Source organism: Chiloscyllium plagiosum, unplaced genomic scaffold (genome assembly GCF_037043375.1).
Source record: "Chiloscyllium plagiosum isolate Xiang-an unplaced genomic scaffold, Cpla_swu_hap1 HiC_scaffold_36, whole genome shotgun sequence".
Taxonomy (NCBI): domain Eukaryota; kingdom Metazoa; phylum Chordata; class Chondrichthyes; order Orectolobiformes; family Hemiscylliidae; genus Chiloscyllium; species Chiloscyllium plagiosum.
In genome coordinates this window covers 4,745,364-4,767,664 of record NW_028270174.1, presented here as the reverse complement: position 1 = coordinate 4,767,664, position 22,301 = coordinate 4,745,364, and the positions used below count along the sequence as shown (strand labels likewise).

General features: G+C 44.5%; 1 protein-coding gene across 4 annotated transcripts in view; it reads right to left on the bottom strand.

The window, feature by feature from the left end:
* Positions 1–4,898: 4,898 nt before the first annotated feature.
* The window catches only part of slc4a4a (solute carrier family 4 member 4a), a 266,877-nt gene continuing 249,474 nt past the window's right edge, over positions 4,899–22,301 (bottom strand). For 2 of the 4 annotated variants that reach the window (XM_087979897.1, XM_087979898.1), the window contains exons 23-26: positions 19,191–19,349; positions 14,561–14,639; positions 9,355–9,434; positions 4,952–5,106 (exon numbers count right to left, since the gene is read on the bottom strand). In XM_087979897.1, coding sequence (XP_087836023.1) covers positions 9,391–9,434; positions 14,561–14,639; positions 19,191–19,349 — 282 coding nt within the window. In that variant the 3' untranslated portion in view covers positions 4,952–5,106; positions 9,355–9,390. Of the gene's footprint in view, positions 5,107–9,354; positions 9,435–14,560; positions 14,640–19,190; positions 19,350–22,301 lie in introns of all 4 variants that reach the window. The other 2 variants (XM_087979895.1, XM_087979896.1) reach the window with 1 other exon arrangement.

Genomic DNA, 22,301 nt, shown 5'->3' with positions numbered 1-22,301 from the left:
GAGATACCCACACGCTTAAACTCTGTCTCTACACCGCCTTTTAATAGTAAATTGACAAGGACGCCCAAGGAAAGATAGTGCATAAAATTGCTTTATTTTTATCGCTTTGAAAATAATGTGAAATTTCCCCAATATTTTTCTGCCCTTATGATTTAAGAACAAATCGTCAGACTAGCACTGACAATGCAGATTTGTATAACATTATATTAATCTGATACTTCATAATGCTGCAATCTTCAGGTACTCAGCAAAACATTTCATCGCATCTCTTATTCAAACGTGTCAAAGTTAGTTAGAATGGTTTTTACATTTCTCCTACAAGACAATCAAAAGCCCTGCTGAGATCATTAGTAATTTAAGTGGCTCAAGGTGCATAGGATGAGTTTACAAATATATACAGAAAGTCTAGCCCATGGATGAAGGGGATGGATGAGCTTACAATGAAAAGAGATACAGAGGAAAAGTTCATACATGTTCCATCCCTCTCTCCTCCTCTCCCTCTCCCAAAACAATTACTACAAAATAAACTTAATACAAAATAATCAAGTTTTGGTATCTCAGTAAATGATTGAAGTGATTCAGTAGTCATTACATTTCAAGTATAATCACAGTATGGAAGACCTTGCTTTGCTGAGATAGGCACAATTCTGGCGACTGAGGGGAGCACAAAGTGCCCAATCCCAGGAGTCCTACTCACCCATTACCCCTGAGCCTTCCCATCTACATAAGCTCCCTATCCTGAACTGCCTCAAATTTAAAATTCTCATCCTGCAAATCCTTTTACAGCCTTCTCACCATCTGCCCACCTCCTTTGGACCCATATTTCTCCAAAATCTTCTTTAAGGGTGTTCACCCCTCCACCAGTTGCCCTCTCTTCAGCATCTAGATCCTGACCTCTGCAAATGTCCTCCCCTCAATCTGTCTGTCTCTCAAACTTTCTTCTCCTTAAAACTCAGACCCCTGTTCTAAAACAGTCATAGAGCTGTACAGCACAGAGACAGACCCTTCAGTCCAACTTGTCCATGCCAATCAGATATCCTAAATTAATCTAGTCTCATTTGCCAGCATTTGACCCATATCCCTCTAAACCCTTCCTATTCATGTCCCCATCCAGATGCCTTTTACATGTTATAATATCTCCTTGTGTCAGTTTTAACCTGTCAATGCTGCTATAGAGCATCTTGAGAGAATTGACAATCTGTATCTAACAGTGAGCTGTTCTATAATTTTCTACATCCCGGATATTCCCAGTGCGATTCCCAGGAGGGCTGGAACAAAGTTTGTACACAGGATAATGTCTGTTCACAATGTGACACTCTGAGGCAAGTGACTTGACTCTGAAGATTTGCAAACCGCAGTTTAAACAGCCAACACACTCATACACATTGGCATCTTGTAACTATCAGGGAGGGAAGATTCCTTCCTGGATTTCTGTCACAGTTTCAGGAAATCCACGTACTTGTTGGTTTGATATTCCCTGCCCAATGATTGGCTCCGATGATTTCACTCCGATCAGACAATATGATGAGCTGTCAAACCAGGATTCTGTGCTGTTTCCTCAGCTTTCTGATCTCTTAACATGAGGTTAAACCCGAGCACCTCCACAGGGATTCCAGGTGGGTTAAGGTAATGACTGCCACATATTCCAGATGGTGCTGTGTGCCAGGAGTAGAAACGTTTCCCCCTTTTGAATATTCCTTTCAATTAAACTGGATGTTCTAAGGTCTCTCTTCTAGACACCAGTGTTCAAAGGATTAACAAACAATGGGCAACTTATAACAGGTAACACATAAGTACCACTCACACAGAAATCCCCAGTAAGGATCAGTGCTGATGTTACAAAGAATTGTCTGGCTAAATCATGTCTCAGGATTATTTCAAATCTGCTGAGTCTGACAATCCACAATGTGGTGCATGATTATATGATACGCTGTCACTGTGGTTGCTACATGATTATATGATACGCTGTCACTGTGGTTGCCACTTGAACTCGCTGGGAAATTCCTGTTGTTCTTCTCTAGCAGAAATACTTGGGCTCCTGGTAACTGCAGTCCCATCTCTAGCTCTTCACCCAATCTCTCTTTGCCAACATCAGCACTCAAGCCCACCTTACTCACCCCTAATCCTCACTGGTCCGTGCTCCCCACCATCCTTTCACAATCTAATACCATTAACACACAGATCCGAGACTCCCTGTCTGCAGCACTAGCTCAGTAAGGTGCACCTCTTGTGTCCTTGATAACCCCAGCATTGGCTCACTGTATCACCAAACATCCCTCATCACCATGAGAATGGGCACCTTGTGGGACACACCTCCAAGTCAGGTTATAGCAGCAACATTGTAGGTTTCAGAGAGTGGCTGAGAGGCAAACACATTGCACTGCGTCTGGAGCCAATGTGGGCCAGACCAGGTAAGATATCCTCTGCTACAAGGAATTCATGACCCAGTTGGATATTTTTGACAATCCATGATGGTAAGCATTACTGGCTGATATTCCAGGCTTATTAATTAAACTTAAATCCCTCCACCTCCAGTGAAGTTTGTACTCATGTCCCCAGGGTTGACTAGCTCAGTGACATTACCACAACACCATCTCCTCCCCATTACATATCCTGTTTCATTGGAACATTAGGGCCAGTTCTTTTCTCTATACCCGTGTTGTCTGAGTGCAGCCCAGAGAAAAGGGAAGCCCGGGTGAGGATCACGTCATGTGACTGTAATACAACTCCGTCAATATTCCCCCTTTCAAATGAACCGAGTGGTACACTGAGGGCATTGCTCAGGGAATTGGGATTCTCCTGGTGCCTATCACCTCAAAGTGTTCCATCCAAACCCTAATCCCCTCATCTGGCTCACGTGGAGATGTTTGACATTTTCTTGACATACTGGGATCTAGGAGATAGCAGCCAGTGATTTATGGGTTTAATAGGAGAGGAGCAGTTGCTCTCTGCCGGGGGGAGTCCTGGTTCACACAATGACAAGGAGAACGCTCTTCCCAAAACATCTAGCTGAGGCCTCGGTCATATTAAAATCTCAAAACCGAGACGGCGATAGGATTTTTACTGTCAGGGAGGGAGCTGAAGGCTACAGAATCAAGGTGGAATAACTGGAGCTGATGTACAGATCAGCTCTCATCGGGCTATCTGCTAGAAGAGGATTGAGGGACTCAACTGCATCCTGTTGCCTGTATAAATCCTGTGGCTACTGAGTGCATAGATGTTAGGGATATTCCCAAACTCTGGAACCAGCAGCAAAGTTGCAAACAGTTTTCAGCTGGACAGGTGGAGAATGTTGAGCTGACCTTCATTGGGAGGATCAGAAATACTAACAGATCCTGCTGTAGAAACTCATCGGGTCTGGCAGAGAAAAACAGAACTAACATTTCAAGTGACCCTTCTTCACTGGACTCAAAATCCTAACTCTGTTTCTGTCTCCACAGACCTGCTGAGTTTCTCCAGCACTTGCTGCTTTGGTTTCAGATTTCTAGCATCGGCAGTTTTTTGTTTGGAGATGAATTGGATTGACTTTTGTTAATAACATTAATAGGGGCAAAGAAAGGGTCCAGCTGCATTAAAGCTAAGTTTTACTCACTAAAATGCACCCCCTCTCCTCACCCCCTCTCCACCCACTGTGCCTCACTGGGAATATGAAGAGGAGGAGGGGATGGAATGGGGTGGGGTGGACCCTCAGTATTGCAGGTAGACCGGAGATCAAGGCTAGGGAACCGTTCAGGAGCAGTCCTCATAGAACAAAAAGCAGGCTGGGTGGGTAAAAGCAAAGGGAATACTTAAAAATTGGTCCGGGATTAGAACAAGTTAAATTAAAAAAATCACCAAATTCAATCTACTGAGTGGCAAGGGACTAAACACTGTACAAAAAAGAAAAGATTTTCTAAAAAAAAATCATTATTTAAATTACAGCTTGCTGACAAATATATCAATCACTTATAATAATATAATTTTAACCTTTTAAAAACACCAGAAAGGGCAGCTGAGATAAATCGAAGTGCTTTAGTATCCTACAGACTCCTAAATTCTTGCCCTTCAAACTGAGATTAGTAATCACATGGTATACAATAATATTAATTTATACAGAGTTTCTGGCCTTCTAATAATAAGAGGTAGAACTATGTCTGACTACAGACAGCTGCTGTAAGAACAATGTATCCCATTAACAGTAATTATAATAAAGGTGGCAAGCAATAAGAGAACATCAATATGAGCATTCAGGCCTGAAGAGATTGTAATGTGTCTGTAATCACTTGTATCCCATTTATTTGGGTTAAAGTGTCATTAGAAATAGCATCTTTGCATAGTCAGCAGCGCCCAGCAAGTCACCCAGAAGAGCACCAGTCCTTCACATTGGCTGGAAAGGAGAAGACCACTGTCCATCAGCTCGTGTCACAGGGGAAGGTGGGAGAGGTGGGAGGGAAGCAGAGATGGATGCGCAGGGGAGGGGAGGCCAAAGTGCAGGAAGGGGTGTGGTGTGTGCAGTGTTTCACTGTTGTGGTGTACCATGGAAATGCACACCCCCCACCAATAATCTATGCCCCCTCACCCTCCCAACCAACCTATCCTCACCTCACCCCACCTCCCTCCAACACCCTCCCAACCAACCTATTGTTACCTCACCCCACCTCCCTCCCACACCCTCCCAATCAACCCACCTGTACCTCACCCCACCTCCCTCCAACACCCTCCCAATCAACCCACCCTCACCTCACCCCACCTTCCTCCAACACCCTCCCAACCAACCCATCCTCACCTCACCTCACAATTCCCCCTACCCCTCAAAAACCCATTAGTTCTTCAGTCCAGGGAGAAGAGCTTTGAACTGGGTGAGGGTGATGTGAGAAAGGGATGGAGGGACACAGTGCAATCACTGTGAGGGACAAAGCCCTTTGCTGGGGTGTAACCCAGTCATAATTCCATGGTATGGCTGCCAGGGTGGGAGAGAGTCACCTCAAAGTATTGGCATGTCGATAGTGGGTGGAGAGTTAGAGTGCTGTTTCAGCGCCCCTCCCTCTCCACATCGAGTCTGTGTCAGAGTCCGGATCAAGCTCTATTCTTATTTGAGGCACATTTCTTATTGGAGTGGTTGGAGGGCTGAAAAGAAAAGCAAAAACACAGGCATCAATAACTGTATAAACCAGCGGAGATTCTCTGCACCTGAACTCACGATCTCTACCGTCAAGAAGGACAAGGGCAACAGATACATGGGTATACCACCCCCTTGCAAGTTCTTCTCCAAACCCCTCACCATGCTGACTATCCATGAACCTGCTGTCCCGTCCCTCTGGATGGTCAAAATCATGGGTTTGTACAGTAATCACATCAACCCTGACATTTGAAGGCAGTCACAGTTCACTGTATACTGCACAAAAGGTAAATTAATTACTAATATATCGAACCCTCAGCTACCTCCTGATAGGAGTTTTGACATAATGCACCTATTTCTTGGCAGCAGACTTTAACGTCACTGGAAGAGAAAGTTACAGGTTTGTTGCCTTCCCCCAACACACATTCCCTTCCCAAGTGATAACATGATGTTTCAGGGCAGGAAGACACTCATTCCCAACTCCAGCTATCTGTGCTGTAACCCCATGTTTTGATTCTTGCTTAAACCAGAGTTCTTATTTTAAGGCTTCTTCAGTCTTCCCCAGCTGTCCCAGAAAGTGAGGTCAAACCAGATTTAAGCTAAGAAATTCAACTCCCTAACTGGCAGCCTGAATATTATTAACTACTGCTGGCTTCTGTGAAGCTGTAGCAGAGGTAGTAATTTCATGCATAATTTCACCAAACTTTTCATCCAGTAATATCTAAGAAAGACACCAGCAAAAGAATTTAAAAACAGAAAAGTTGAGCCGATACAGAATCTTGGCTGAACCAGACTTGTAGCAATGTGAACAATTCTGCTCTCTGTCTCAACAGGGTGGTCATTATGGGGGACTTTAACTTCCCCAACATTGACTGGAAATGCTATAACTCGAGTACGTCGGATGGATCAGTTTTTGTCCACTGTGTACAGGAGGGTTTCCTGACAGTATGTCGAAGGGCCGACAAGAGGGGAGGCCACACTGGATCTGGTGCTCGGTAAGGAACCAGGCCAGGTGTTTGATTTAGTGGACGGTGAGCACTTTGGAGAGAGTGACCATAATTCAGTTACATTTAGTTTAGCGATGGAAAGGGATAGGTACACGCCACAGGGCAAGAGTTAGAGATGGGGGGGGAAGGGCAATTATAATGCGATTGGGCAAAACTTTAGAATGCATTGAATGGGGTAGCAAAATGCAGGGGATGCAGACAATCGAAATGTGGAGCTGGTTTAAGGAACAGATATTGTGTGTCCTTGATAGGTATGTCCCTGTCAGGCAGGGAGGAAGTGATAAGGTAAGAGAATTGTGGTTTACTACAGAAATTGCATCTCTTGTTAGGAAGAAGAAGGAGGCTTATGTGTTGATGAGGCAAGATGGTACAGATGAGGCGATGGAGAGTTACAGATTAGCGAGGAATGATTGAAAGAGAGAGTTAAGAAGAGCAAAGAGAGGACACGAGCAGTCTTTAGCAGTCTTTAGAGATGCTAAACGAATACTTCTCATCAGTTTTCCCTCAGGAAAAGGAGAATATTGTAGAGGTGAAGAATGAGATTCGGGCTATTAGAGGAGAAAGGATCGAGGTTAATAAGGAAGAGGTGTTATCAATTCTAGAAGGAGTGAAAGTAGACAAGTCTCCTGGGCCGGATGGGATTTATCCGAGGATTCAAAGGGAAGCTCGGGAGGAGGTGTTGGAGCCTTTGGTTTTGATCTTTGAGTCGTCATTGTCTACAGGTTTAGTACCAGAGGCCTGGAGGATTGCAAATGTTGTGCCCTTGTACAAGAGGGGCAATAGAGATGACCCAGGTAATTACAGACCAGTGAGCCTTACGTCTGTTGTAGGAAAAGTTTTGGAAAGGATTATAAGAGTTAGGATTTATAATCAACGAGCAAGCAACAGTTTGATTGCAGATAGTCAACAGGGTTTTGTTAAGGGCAGGACACGTCTCACAAACCTCATTGAGTCTTTTGAGAAGGTGACCAAGCATGTAGATGAGGGTAGGGCAGTTGACATGGTGTACATGGGTGTCATGCTGCAACTATACAAAATGCTAGTGCGGCCACACTTGGAATATTGTGTACAGTTCTGGTCACCCCACTACAGGAAGGATGTGGAAGCATTGGAAAAGGTGCAGAGGAGATTTACCAGGATGTTGCCTGGTCTGGAGGGAAGGTCTTATGAGGAAAGGCTGAGAGATTTGGGTCTATTCTCATTGGAAAGAAGAAGGCTAAGAGGGGATTTGATAGAGACACACAAGACAATCAGAGGATTAGATAGGGTAGACAGTGAAATGATGATGTTAGCTTGTATGAGGGGGCATACCTACAAATTGAGGGGTGATAGATTTAAGACAAATGTCAGAGGCAAGTTCTTTACACAGAGAGTGGTAAGGGCGTGGAATGCCCTATCTGCCAATGTAGTTAACTCAGTCACATGAGGGAGATTTAAACAATCCTTGGACAACCACATGGATGATGATGAGATAGTGTAGGGTAATGGGCTTAGATTAGTTCACAGGTTGGCGCAACATTGAGGGCCAAAGGGCCTGTTCTGCGTTGTACTGTTCTATGTTCTAATGCATTATAGAAACACTACCTGTACTGGCACTGAGAAAGGTGCAAAGGAGAGCACTCAATCTGAGAGATTATAACCCTCAAGAGATAGGGCTCTTTTCCATGGAAATTAGAAATTGTAACCAGAGGGAGTTATTTAAAGTTGTATAGGAATGTAAAGGTTGGATGTAGAGAAGAAATAAAAATAGTAAAATACTGAGAAACTCAGTTGGCCTGGCAGCGTCTGTGGAGAGAGAGAAAGAGTTAATGTTTCGAGTCTATTATGATTTCCTCAGAAGAATACACTCACAAACAGTTTCAAGAACAGCTTCTTCCCTGGACTCTCTAAATTCAAATAATGCTGATCTTGTTTTTGACACGTCCTGTGCAGCAATAACCCTGTGTGCCTCGCTCTGTCTAAACACCCTGTGATCTGTGTGTCCTTGTTTGCTCTGATCTGCCTGTCCTGCTCGCAAAACAGAACTTTTCACTGTATTTAGGTACATGCGACTTCAATAAATCGAATCAAGATCAAAAACTTTAGACTTTCTTCTGCAGAAGAGTTATGTTGGAGTTGAAACATTAACTCTATTGCTCTCCCCACAGATGCTGGCAGACCTGCTGAGATTCTCCAGCAATGCTTGCTCTTAGGTCAGATCTCCAGCATCCACAGTATTTTGCATTTATACAGACGTTGAGATGATGTTTCCAGTTTGAGCCCAGAATGAAAGGCCTTAAAATATGACATCATTAATTAATTCAAAATGGAATCCAGAAGACATTTCTTTACCCATAGAGTTGGGAGAATAATATCATTAGAACTAGGAACAGTTCCATTCAGCCCCTCAAACTGGGGCTCATAGTGGATCTGGTTGTAGTTTTAATATCACTCCCTGCCGACCCCTCTACTCCCTCATTGATCCAAACTCTGTTCGACTCAAACTCAAATATATTCAATGTTCCAGCTTCCATTACTGATGAGAATTCCACAGATTGACAGCTGTTTGAGGGAAGAGATTCTTCCTCTTCTGCATCTTAAATGGGAGATCCCTTATTCTAAGGATGCATCTTCCTTAGTTCTGGACTCCCCGGTAATGTGGAAAACTTTCCCAGCAGTAAATCCTCATGAGCTGTGTCCCGTTTGTGGATTTGCCTCACATACACACACCCACAAAATATAAGAGGGAGAAATTCTATGCCACTTTGATCTGGTTGTGGACCTCCCAACCAGTTCCTAACTTTGCCAGAAACATCGGTGAGTGATGTTCAAACACACGTGGGAGAGTCAGTGTCCACTGTAGGTAAAAACAATGACTGCAGATGCTGGAAACCAGATTCTGGATCAGTGGTGCTGGAAGAGCACAGCAATTCAGGCAGCATCTGAGGAGCTTCGAAATCGACGTTTCGGGCAAAAGCCCTTCATTCCTGATGAAGGGCTTTTGCCCGAAACGTTGATTTCGAAGCTCCTCGGATGCTGCCTGAATTGCTGTGCTCTTCCAGCACCACTGATCCAGAATCAGTGTCCACTGTGTCAGGAGACTAAACCACCGTGACACAGGATCAGCAGTGGGATGGATCACTGGTCTTACCTAGACAGCAGGATGGATCACTGTCTTACCTAGACAGCAGGGTGGATCACTGGTCTTACCTAGACAGCAGGGTGGATCACTGGTCTTACCTAGACAGCAGGATGGATCACTGGTCTTACCTAGACAGAGTGATTGGCTGAAGAAAAGGAATCGGATCAGCATGAAGTATGTCGTTCAAGGAACATCGGGGGCTTTTCTCCTGAGTGAAGAAAAGAGACTCCATTAGGCACTGGCTGACTTTACACAGCAATTGTTCAACCAGGATACAACCCCTCCCCCCCCCCCCCCCAAAAAAAAGGCTAGTGTTCCTCCTGTCACTGCCCCTGTGCTTCTCCAATGGATTCTGAGTCTGGGCTCCACACGTTTGAGAGGATGGGTGCTAATTTTCACCCCTAGGGATAGGGAGAAGGGACAAGAGTTGGACAAGTTAGCATTGGAGAGAAACCCCTTCAAACTGACTCAAAAAGAACAGATCAACACCAGCCCCGCTTGACTCCTCTGCAATTAAATAACGGAGGAGAGGGTCCAACAGCCACTTTCTCAACTTACTACTCGATATGGGAAAACTGTGTGTGTGCATGCATACGTGTGTGTACATGAGTGCCTATGTGTATGTGTGCATGTATGTGTATGTGTGCACATGTATGTGTATATGTGACAGCTTGTGTGTGTGTGTGTGTATGTGATGGCTTGTGTGTATGTGAGGGTGTGTGTGTGTGTGTATGTATGTGTGTGTGTCTGAACTCCCCTCTCCGCACACCTCCCAGCCCAGGACGATAAAAATCACTCCGTCTCACTGGCATGCTCCCCTCTGGGCTCCAGCCTCTGACAGGAACGTGTGGGGACACACCCTCTCTGACCTGGAAGCTCACAGGGACACAATTGGCAGGCGGGTTCATGGGGTTTTTGTTTTGTGGGATGGCATTGGCTGCCACGTAACAACCCCACCCCAACAAACAGACACATATGCACACTCACACACACACACACCCACTACACACTCACACCCACCCACTCACTACACACTTACATCCATGCACTCACACACACCCTTTACACACACACACACCCACACCCACAAACCTACACACCCACCCACTCACACACATATCCAATACACACTCACAAACCATGCCCCCCCACACAAACACAGATACACTCACACACAGACACAGAGCTACACAGAGACACTCTGTCACATACACACACTGACATGCACAGACAGACACGCCCCCACATGCAGATTCATAAACCAAGGAAAGGAACTATCTCAGTCGATGGAGACCGTGTGGAGGTGATTTATTAGAAAGATACCAGGAATGGAGGGATATCAGTTATGTGGAGAGACGGGAACTTTTGTGGTTATTCTGGTTTAATCACAGAATGTTAATCACAGAATTCATATCAAAAATGAAGGGTTTAGATAAAACCAATTACAGAGAAAGTGTTTCCACTGGAAGGAGTAACCAGAGGATGCAGCTTAAAGAACATTGGCAAAACATCAAGAGGGAAGTTGAGGAGAATTTTCTTTCAGCAGTGAGTTGTTGTGATCTCGAGCATGCTCCCTGAAAGGTCATTGGGAAGCAGGTTGAATTGGAATATTCCCAAGGTAATTGGATAACTATCTGACGAGGATAAAATGATTAGAGCCCTGGTGAAAGGGAAGTGGGGCTAATCAGAAAACTCTGTTAAAGAGCTAGCACAGGCCTGTGTTGGAACGATGGCCTCTTTCTGCATCGATGAACAATAGGTGTCCCTCCTGTGATAGTTTTCCCCCTACTGTTGTGACCTCGCCAGTGTGGATGTGTTGAGAATCAGAACTTCCTCCTCACTTTCTCACAACTGTGGTGTGTGTGACATTAATGTCCGAGTTGGCCTGGCTTTTCAAACTCTTTCTGTTACTTAAAGCATGATGCTTTCGTTCCTTAAGTCTGCTAACTTACTGCACACCATCGCAGGCTGCTGTCTGCCCACAGCTGGCCTCAGTATCCACCGGTGGACAGTTGGTTGTTCTCTCAGCAGGACCAGGGAGGGGGGGTTCCTCCACATTTTCAAATGACAGGACATATACTCCAATTCGGATTGAGGTGGACAGATGGGATAGGGATAGACCGGGATGAATGTGACACTTGATTCTCAGCGTCTGTACAGAGCTGCAGTATTCACACAAACCAGAGCAGCAAGCTCAGATTGAACAGAGCTTCAACTCTTTGAAATGGAGTTAGTGACAGGACGGCAACAAACCTGATAAGTCTGTAAGTTAGCTCAATGAGCTTGAAGGTTTATTTTCAGACATTTTGTCACCATGACTTGGTAACATCATCAGTGAGAGTCTCCAGTGAAGCGCTGGTGGTATGTCCCGTCTCCCTATTTATAGGTCTTGGTTTCTTAAGGTGGGTAATGTCATTTCAGGTTCTTTTTTTGCAAGGAAAGGTAGATGGAGTCTAAGTTGATGTGTTTATTGATAGAGTTCTGGTTGGGATACATGAACACCAACTGGCCACCAAAAGACAGACCCACTCTCACTAGTTTCTATACATACAGACAAAGAAGGACACCACTTTGACTGGGACAACACACACACATCCTAGGACAGGCGAAACAAAGACACGCATGAGAATTCTTAGGCATGGCAAACTAACCAGAACTCCATCAATAAACACATAGATTTAGACCCTATCTACTTTCCCTTGAAAAATAGAACTGGAAATGACATCACCACCGTAAGAAACCAAGAGCTATAAATGGAGAGGCGGAACACACCACCAGCCCTTCACCAGAGACTCTCACTGATGATGTTGGTGACAAAACGTCTGAAATCAAATCTTCCAGCTCAGCGAGCTAACTTACAGACTTATTCTCAACCTGAGCTACCAATCTTCTCAAAGTTCACAAACCTGATGTTTATTATAAAAGCAAAGACCACACACACAAATGAACGAAAATCGCCAGCCCATCAACAATCAAACAAATCATTCTCTGATAACGCAGGCGCATTCTGAAGGTGCGGGGTAGACAGGTTTAAATGCACAGACTCCAAATCCGTTGACCATGCTTATAATTTGTCATCGAGCTCCCAGGGGCTGCAAGCTTTCATTGATTTGAAATCAGTGGATTGCCTACCTGTTGGTACCTTCTACCTGTTGCAAATGTCATGGAGTCCTCCACACACCGTAGGCCTTTTAACTCTGGGAAAACCACCGACTGAACATTCCTAATACAGTGACCATGCAGTTTGGCAGTGGGCAGAATGTATTGGGTCTAAATGTTTTTCCAACCGCCAGCCCACAATGACCCAATCAGATTGATGGAGCTATTAAAACTGAAGTCATAACAAAGTTCCAACTGGGGTGAGATTATAAGTCAATGGTGAACAGATGCTGGAGATACTCTGGAATGTAGGTGAGCATTGCCTGAGATTACAATAAAGAACTGAGTCGATCATCAGTGAATAAAGTGATTTTCATATCATATTAAAAATTCTACCTACCACAAGGGATGGGAGACTTCATCCTTTGGCTAATGGCACCTCTGTCTTTGCTGTGGTGTCAAACACCACCTGAGATGAATTATGTGCATCCTGCCTTTAAGAGGACGAGACATGGTAGATATAGGAAGAGTCAAATGTGTTGTGCTGGAAAAGCACAGCAGGTCAGGCAGCATCCGAGGAGCAGGATAATCAATGATTCAGGCATAAGCCCTTTATCAGGAATGTGGTGGGGCGGGGGAGTAGGTGGGGGAGGAGGCTGAGAGATAATTAGGAGGGTGGATTTGGGTGTGGGGGTTGGGTGTGGGGGTGGGGGTGGGGTTGGGTGTGGGGCTGGGGAGGTAGGTAGATGGGATGGCGATAAGTAAGTGGAGGTGGAGGGGTTGATGGTGATAGGTCGGTGCGGAGGGAAGGGAGATGAACAGGTAGGACAGTTCAAGAGGGCGGTGCTGAGTTGGAGGGTTGGATCTGGGTTGAGGTGGTGGTGAGGGGAGATGAGGAAATTGGTGAAGTCGATGTTGATGCCGTGGGGTTGGAGGGTGGCAAGGTGGAAGATGAGGGGTTCTTCCTCCAGGTCTCGAGTGGCTTGGATTTGGTGGTAGAGGAGGTCCAGGATTTGCATGTCCTTGGTGGAATGGGAGGGGAAGTTGAAGTGGTCAGCCACGGGGCGGTAGGATTGGTTGAATAAAGCCCCCACACCACAGGTTTGTGGGCAAAATTACAGCATATTGGCTTTGGGGTTAATAGCACTGGGGGCATGGATTGAGAATTGGTTAGCAGACAGGAAACAGAGGGGAGAAATAAATGGCCTTTTTCAAAGTGGCAGTTCATGATTTTCCTAAAGAAAGTGCCTTTTCCCAACTGTCTATGGACAGCTGAAGAATTAACATGACCTTTATCTCAGAACTTAGGACCCTAGAATCCCTACAGTGTGAAAACAGGCCCTTCGGCCCAAAAAGTCCACACCGACCCTCCGAAGAGCAACACACCCAGACCCATCCCCCTACCTTATTACTCTACATTTACCCCTGACTAATGTACCTAACCTACACATCCCTGAACACTATGGGAAATTTAGCATAGCCAATCCACCTAACCTGCACATCTTTGGATTGTGGGAGGAAACTGGAGCACCTGGAGGAAACCCACGCAGACACGGGGAGAATGTGCAGGATCACTGCACTCGAAATGTTAATTCTGTTTCTCTCTGAGTTTCTCCAGCAATTTCTGTTTTTACTTCAAGTCTCCAGTATCGCAGTACTTCCCTTTTATTCATAGTCTTCCTAGGCAGAAGGCCATGTTCCTACTGCGTGGGGAGGCGCAGACTGAGGAATAGATTTACAAGGCTATTTCAGAAAGCAACAAATCACTCCCCATGCACTTTAACAGGCAGCCAAGAAGAATTGCTGTAAAAGCCATTTGCGCTCCCACATTGACCGTTCTGGAAGGTCAAGGTGTGAGCTCTATGATATAATAAAACCATTCTGCGTTGTGATTAGGAGAAAGAGCGCGCAAACAGATTAAAGGAATTCACTGACCTGAAACACAAAGTGAATGACAGCAGGGAGAGACAAAAGGAGCAGGGTTAGAATTTGGTTAAAGTTCCCACTGAAGCATAGTTAGTTGATGATTGTTGGACCAGTCCAGTGCACAGGGCTGTAACAGTTAGAATGAAGCACAAAAGGGAAAGAGAGAGAGAGAGTGAGGGTGAAAACTGGAGAGACAGACAGCTGGAGGCACCATTTGATGTGGGTCAGAATAAAGAGAGGGTGAGGATAAAGATGACGACATTTCTCACTGAAATAAATGAAGTTAGGCAGGCAGAAGATATTACTCACTGGTTAGGAAGGGCTCTTGTTCCATCAGATCCATTGAAATATTAATAGCAGGAACTTTTTCTGAATATGGGTAATCAGACTGTGAAGGAAATGTGTACAATGCTTAAATAAACTAAACTGCTAGCTGGAAACGACCAAAAAAAATACTGATGGTCAATTATCACATTACTGGTCATTAAGAGGGGTGAGGGGCTTCATCTGTCCTGTGGAGAATATAAATTTCAGAAACCAGCAAAAATCCTTGATTGTAGTAATTATTCTCCAAATTAATTGATTATTTATCTCAAATGAGTGTCACAGTCTTTCACTGAAAGATGGCCAGTGAGGATTCTAATCTGTCAGATAAACACCCGTCATTGTTAGTCACCACATCAACGGTCTGTTTAACCTGTTTGTGAAGCAATCAGCATCAGTCCTAAAGGCTGCTTTTAGGATTCGTTTCAGAATGGAACAAGAAACAGTTGAAAAATATCATGTTGTTAGTTGCTTCTTTAGTAAGAAATCTCATTGCGGTGAGAATGAGACGATAAACTCCTGTGGGAATATGTCGATTGATTTGCAGAAACTGATAGGAAGGAGCGTGACACAGCTTTGTGGCATCAGCACAGTTACATGGCACTGAGGATTACATGGAGACTACATGTATGACTGATGACACGTGGGCAGCATCAGAGATCGGAGTGGAACAGAGCGTCCCATTGGCTACTTTGCAAAGAAAGAGCAGAAATGTGACTCAAAACTGTAAAACATTTCAGAAGACATGTTAAACAAGGTAGCAGCAATGATACAGCACATAGAAAACAGCAAGTATTATCTCACCACAGCAAATTACACGAACAGTTAACACTCGTCAGCTTTCACACCATCATTACAATTCATAGTAACTGGGTTTTTGGCGTTTGTAACGTGAGGATGTAAACTGGTGTGATACGCCACACTCCACAATACAATCTCTGAGTGAGAGAGGAAATCTCAGATGCTGCAGCTGGCCTCAATAGAATCCCTGCAGTGCAAAGAGAGGTCATTCAGCCCATCCCAACCCAGCCCCTGTACCCTACATTTCCCATGGCTCACCCACACATCCCAGGCAATTCAGCATGGCCAATCCACCCTAACCCACACATCTTTGGATGGTGGGAGGAAACCCAGACAGGCACAATACACAAACTGTACACAGACAGTCCCTGAGGGTGGAATTGAACCCAGGATCCCTGGTGCTGTGAGGCAGCGGTGCTAACTACTGAGCCACTATGCAACACTTACTACTAACTCATTTTATTGTTGGCCAACCTGCTGATGGCTGGGTGGCAAAGTTGCAATTCCTTCCTTCCTGTTAGCTCAGGGATTGATAATGAAAGCAGTGGCAAGGATGTTCACCAATGGCCTGGTATCCAGCTTGTCACAGTGAGTGTCTGACTTTCTTTTCATTCCTTCATGGAGTGTCACTCTTGAGACAATGACGTACTGCCCTTCCTCAGTGGCCCTTCAGAGGGTGGTGAGGAGCACCCTTCTTGAAATGCTGCAGTCTGCATTCACTGTACTCCCAGATTGGGAGGTTGTCCGAGCCATTGGTCAAACATGAGGCAAGGAGCAGCAGAGGGAAATTTATCCTGCGTGTTGCTTAAAGTCTCTCGCTAGTAACTAGAGCGAGGGAATGCACCCACAGTATTCTCAGTGGCACTGCCAATGCTGTCATCTCCAGGAATTCAGGATCAAACCCCAGCATCAGCCCAGCAAAACCTGGAGGAAAAGTCATGGCGCGGGGGCTTTCAAAAACTACTTGTGCTAATTTTTTTTCAAGTATTATTCACTGCGAGGATATGGGAGATAAAGGGAAATGAGCTGGTTTTTACTGACAATGAAAACTAACCAATCAGGAAATGAAGAATCTTTGCTTTTCAATTGATCATGGGAAGTGGGGGGGAGGTAGTCACATCAATGATGGATATTTGAAGTGACCAATGGCAGGAGTGTGTGGGTAAGATGGTTAGATACAGTGTGATGAAGATGTATTCGGTCAGGATAACCCTCAATCCACCTTGGAATTACTCAGTTCAAAGGTGAAAACATTTATGTTTCAGAAGGTCATGGTGACAATGCACTTGTACTGACGTCTACATCATTAGAACAGGCTGCAAGTCAATGTGCCTTATCATTGGCTCAGGAAGAAACATGAAGCAGGCAGTTTACACACTAAGTGGGGGATTACATTTGCCTCACCCTGTTCCTGAAACAGGATGTGTTAGCAACCCTGATGAAAAGTCTTCAACCTTAAACTCCATTTCTCTCTCCACAGACACTGCCTGACCTGTTAAGTATTCCCATTATTTTCTGTTTTCATCTCAGATGTTTTGCTTCGTATGAGTGAGTTTGCTTTTATCATGTTATGGAACAAATTCCGTTTAGTGTTGCACACCACAGACACCAAATCTTCTTTTCCCCTTGTAGCCAGGCACCAATATAAAAGAGGACACCTGCCAATGGACTCCCAGGTGCGTATGGAGCTAATCCCAAATCAAAGACAAGGTTTCGGAAGGAATCTCAGTGGCTGCTAAGCTACAGCCCAGATCAAGACATTCATGTGACAGATAAGCTTTGACTTTCTAATTCGACATTCCTAAACAACAGTGTTTCTCACATTTGGAAGATGCTCACCAAGCCAATGCATTATTGTCCACAGGTATAAGACACACTTTTGAAGTCATTATTGAGGAAGGAGTGTCCCAAACAAGGGAACAGAACACTGAAATATAAACCAGGCTGTTTGGGGATGATTTTAGGGAATGCTTATTTTGTACAAAGGTGAGTGGGAATCTGGAACTCCCTTACTACGCATTCCTTCCCCCCACTGCATGGGCTGGGGAGCAGTTGAAAGAGCTAGAAAAGAGTTTGATACATTTTTATTGAGTGAGACAATTAAGTCTCATGAAACCAAGATGGGTAGATGGAATTAAAATGTAGATCAGTTAGAACCTAACCAAGCAGACATGATGGGCTGAATGACCTCCTCCAGATACTATCTTCTTCGGATTCTTGAGCAAAGTTGCTTTCAATCTGTGCTTGACTGAAGGAGGGAAAAACACTAGTCCCCAGTTTTCATCCTTGTGCCAGCCCAGTACCTGAGATCGCTCAAAATAAACTAGAATCAGCATCACTGCAATAAAACAGGAACAATTGACATTTCTATCAGCAGGTCTGACAGCATTGGGGGAGGAAAGATGTTTTTGGTCAAGTATGACTCTTCGATGTGTGACAAAACCCGAGACTGTTGGAAATGCTCCGAGCTCTGGCAGCATCTGTGGTGAAGAGGGAGATGTTATTCAAAGCAGCGAGGGGACAAACAGTCAAAGGCAGGGCCTGCGATGGGGAAAGATTCAATGTCATTGAACAAAAGACAGAGGTAGTTGGAACAGTTGGGCAGGTTCTCTACCTCATAGCCAATACTGGCCAGGGGGAGAGTGGCTGTGTCAGGGGTCTGCTCTTTCCCAGGTTTGGATTGGGCTCTTCAGGTCAAGCCAGGTCAGGTGGGATTAGTGGTCACTTGGAATGTTGGGAGAGCAGTGAAAAACCCATCACCACACCAATGCAGTACCTAACGGAATTGTTAGACTGAGTCATTTCTTGTTAAATTTTACTTGACTAACATTGAACAGAAGAGATTGAATCCAATTGAAAGATTAGAAAATGGTTCCCATTTTCAGACACTGCTAGACTTGGGAAGTGGGGTGTGAGGTTCCTGAGTGAGAGCAAACTCAGATTAATTCCCTTTCACTTTCCCCATCTTTCAACAACATAAAACTTATCACAGTTCTACCTTGCATTGGTTCATCTGGAATCAAAACTTTAACTCTGTTTCTCTCTCTTAACAGATGCTGCCAGATCTGCTGAGTTTCTCCAGCACTGACTGCTTTTATTTCAGATTTCCTGCACCTGCAATATTTTGCTTTTATACATTTAGATGAGGCCTTTATCATACTAAAACATCACAAACAGTGCGTGTATTAGGCTGCGGGAATGACAACCATCATTATACTGAATCCATTTGGAGACTGGTCACTGGTTTTTAAAAGTGAATTGTGTCGAATTGCTAGATTTCCCGTGTGATGCCGGTAATCAGCTGCAGCTGCTGGTGAAGGAGAAATGAGTTGGTCCTCCAGCAGTAACCTGCAGGATCAGCAAAAGGGGGAGACAAGGAGACTCGTTCTTTCCACAGCAAGCTGTTGTGATCAGGGACACACTGTCTGCAAGAGCAGTTCAATAACAACTTTCACACAGAAAGTGGATAAGCCTTGAGAACAACATCACAGGACAGGGCTATGGGGAAGGAGAGGGGCAGTGGTACAAGTTGGACAGCTCTTTCAAAAAGCCAGCACAGATATGATTGGGTAAATGGCCTCCTCCTGTGTGGCACATCCCAACAATCCAGGAGAATGTCGGATGATTGCTGAAGATTGGGAAAATTCATCCATCTGCATTCCGGCTTTGAATGCTTAACTGAGCATTTCAATCGGATTAGACAATGAGAAACAGATTAAAACCCAGTTGTTGGCTATCTAAACAAGGTTTTAAGTTAAGCTCCCTGTGTAACGGACTCCACTATGTGTCAGTGTGCTGCTAAAATATCACTTACATCCTCGTTATCGCTGTCCATACTCTGCTTCTTTTTCTTCTTCTTGTCATCCTCCTTCTTTTTCTTGTCCTTTTCCGGAATTACATCATCCAGGAAACTGAGATTGTGCTGGGAGAAGATGTAGTCCATTGCCTTCCGAACAGCCACAAGTGCGAGGATCTGTGAATGGAATCAAACCCTTGAAGCTGCAGTCTGCAATGGGAATCCCCGAAACATCTCCCTCTCACGTTTAAGCTCCTGGGTGATAAGACGACTCTGACCCTCAACGACTCAGATTATCACAGCAATGGCAACAGAAAGCTCGCTTTAATACAGGGCCTTCCACGTGACTTTGATGTCCCAGGCTCTTCACGGTGAGGCTGTCTGGCAGGATCTGTTGCCGAGCCATTTAAGGTCATATTAGGGCAAGTCACCAACAGGGTGGGTCAAAGTGGCAAAGCTAAAGCAGCATCTTAAACAAGCAGAGGGGTTTGGGGAAAGAATTCCAGAGCTTATGATCAAAGCAGCTGAAGGGACTGCTTCCTATAAGGGAGGGGGATGTTCAGTGGAGGACATAGCTCTACCCACACTGTGTTAATTCAGCTCTTCACTGAATCCCAACAAGTCCACATCGACTCTCTGAAGAGTATCTCACCCAGATCCGCACCCCTACCCTATTACTCTACATCCACCCCTGATTAATGGCCCTAACCTACACATCCCTGAACACCATGGGGCAATTTAGCATGGCTAATTCACCTAACCTGTATATCCTTAGACTGTGGGAGGAAACTGGAGCGCCCGGAGGAAACCCACACTGACACGGGGAGAATGTACAAACTCCACACATAGTCACCCGAGGCTGGAATCAAACCCGGGTCCCTGGTGCTGTGAGGCAGCAGTGCTAACCACTGAGCCACCGTGCCACCCACTTGAGGGCTTTCCCTGTCTGGTTGATGCTCTGTAACTACAAAGCTGCAAAAACGTTATTTAGAGATTTGATTTCACTGAAAAGGCTTCAAGCCCTTCTAATCCAACAATCTGCTCTGAAAACTCTGCTCACAATTTTGATAGCTGTGACAAATTCTACCATTGCAGCTGAGTTAGCTCAAAACATTCTCAATTCACCGCAACTCCCAATATAAATGAAGCGATTGTTTACAAAATTTCAGGGTCCAGATCTGTACTTTTGCTAATAGAGATTTATAAAACCATGGTATAACTACAGCATTTAAAAGGCATTTGGTTGGGTATAAGAATAGAGAGGGTTTAGGGGGATAGGGTAAATAGGCAAGGTCTTTTCTCTGGAGTGGGGGAGTCCTGAACTAGAGGGCACAGGTTTAAGGTAAGAGGGGAAAGTTTTAAAAGGGACCTAAGGGGCAACTATTTTAGGCAAGGATGGTACGTGTATGATATGAGCTGCCAGAGGAAGTGGTGGAGGCTGGTATAACTACAGCATTTAAAAGGCATTTGGTTGGGTATAAGAATAGAGAGGGTTTAGGGGGATACGGGCCAAGTGCTGGCAAATGGGACTGGATTAGGTTGGGATATCTAGTCGGCATGGATGAGTTGGACTGAAGGGTCTGTTTCCGTGCTGTCCAGCTCTTTGACTGTATATTGTTTACAGACAAACCATCATCTTTGCCCAACTTTCAGCAGCAGAGATAATCAGAAATGCCCAAGGGAGTAGAAGTGAAGGGTTATTGAGATCCTCAAAAGTATTCAGGTTGGAGGAATTTACACTGGAATGGGGGTTGGGTGAAGGCCACTGAAGATTTTGCAAACAGAGATGAGCATCTTAAAATTGAGGTGTTACAGAACCAGGAACCAACAGAGCTCAGTGAACGCAGCGAGGGGGAGGTGAGATCTGACACTAATACTCCTGGTCCAAAGGAACACCAATCGTTCCACACTCCCACAAATATCCGGGTAACAAATTTTCTTCTGAATTCCTTACGGGGTTCAACTGCCTTACAATCATGGTCCTTCTTTGTTTCAGTATTTCCCACTGGTGAAAATATCTCAACATTTTCTCTCATCTCTCTCAAACCTCATGGTAACTTTAAAGCCTCGATCAGGTCACCCCTCAATCTTCTTGCAGGATCCTGTGTTTAAAGGAAGTCTATGCTAACAATGATCACTGCCATGTTATAGGCAAGTTGTCCAAACAGCCAGACCTTGAGCTATTTAAAATTTTATTTTAATGTCCTCTCTTTTCCTACGACAATATTTGAATATCTCAACTTTCCAATTTAAAAATCCCCAACGGGGTTCTCCGTCAACTGTTTACTAACTGAGTTTTTAAAAACGTTTTTGCAAAAGCTCCTTTAAGTTTTACTGGGAACCTTTAATCCCTGACCTCAGCAAACTGACACCATTAAATAACTCCTTATTCAACACAAATAACAGCCAGGTGCATGTGATTCACATGGATTCATTCTCTGGGAGGGGTTTTGGGCACATGTTCTTCAGAGGTAAGACAATGAATAAGGATTGAGATGTACTCCCCATAGCCACCTTAATGTTCTCCAGAGATACATATTAGCTTACAGCTTTGGTAATGACAGAGAGAGGTTTTTGCGACGATTTCATGCTCTGACACATTTGTCTGGATTTTTAAGATGACGCTTTGGTGTCTACACTTTAAATTTTTTTAAATTAACCTTTTTGTTAATGAACCTGGTCAGAGATGTTATGAAACAACCAGGACTGTCTGGCTCCAAGGGAGGGATCTACTGCTGTGACACAAGAGCCCTAAAGAACCCACTCCTTTTTTCTCTTTGTACCCAGAAGCCCTCTCTCACACAACGTTTCTTCGGCCATTAAATCACCCATGGTAATGTTCATCTATTAGCTCTCACCATTAAATCACCCATGGTAATGTTCATCTATTAGCTCTCACCATTAAATCACCCATGGTAATGTTCATCTATTAGCTCTCACCATTAAATCACCCATGGTAATGTTCATCTATTAGCTCTCACCATTAAATCACCCATGGTAATGTTCATCTATTAGCTCTCACCATTAAATCACCCATGGTAATGTTCATCTATTAGCTCTCACCATTAAATCACCCATGGTAATGTTCATCTATTAGTTCTCACCATTAAATCATCTGTGGTAACTGAG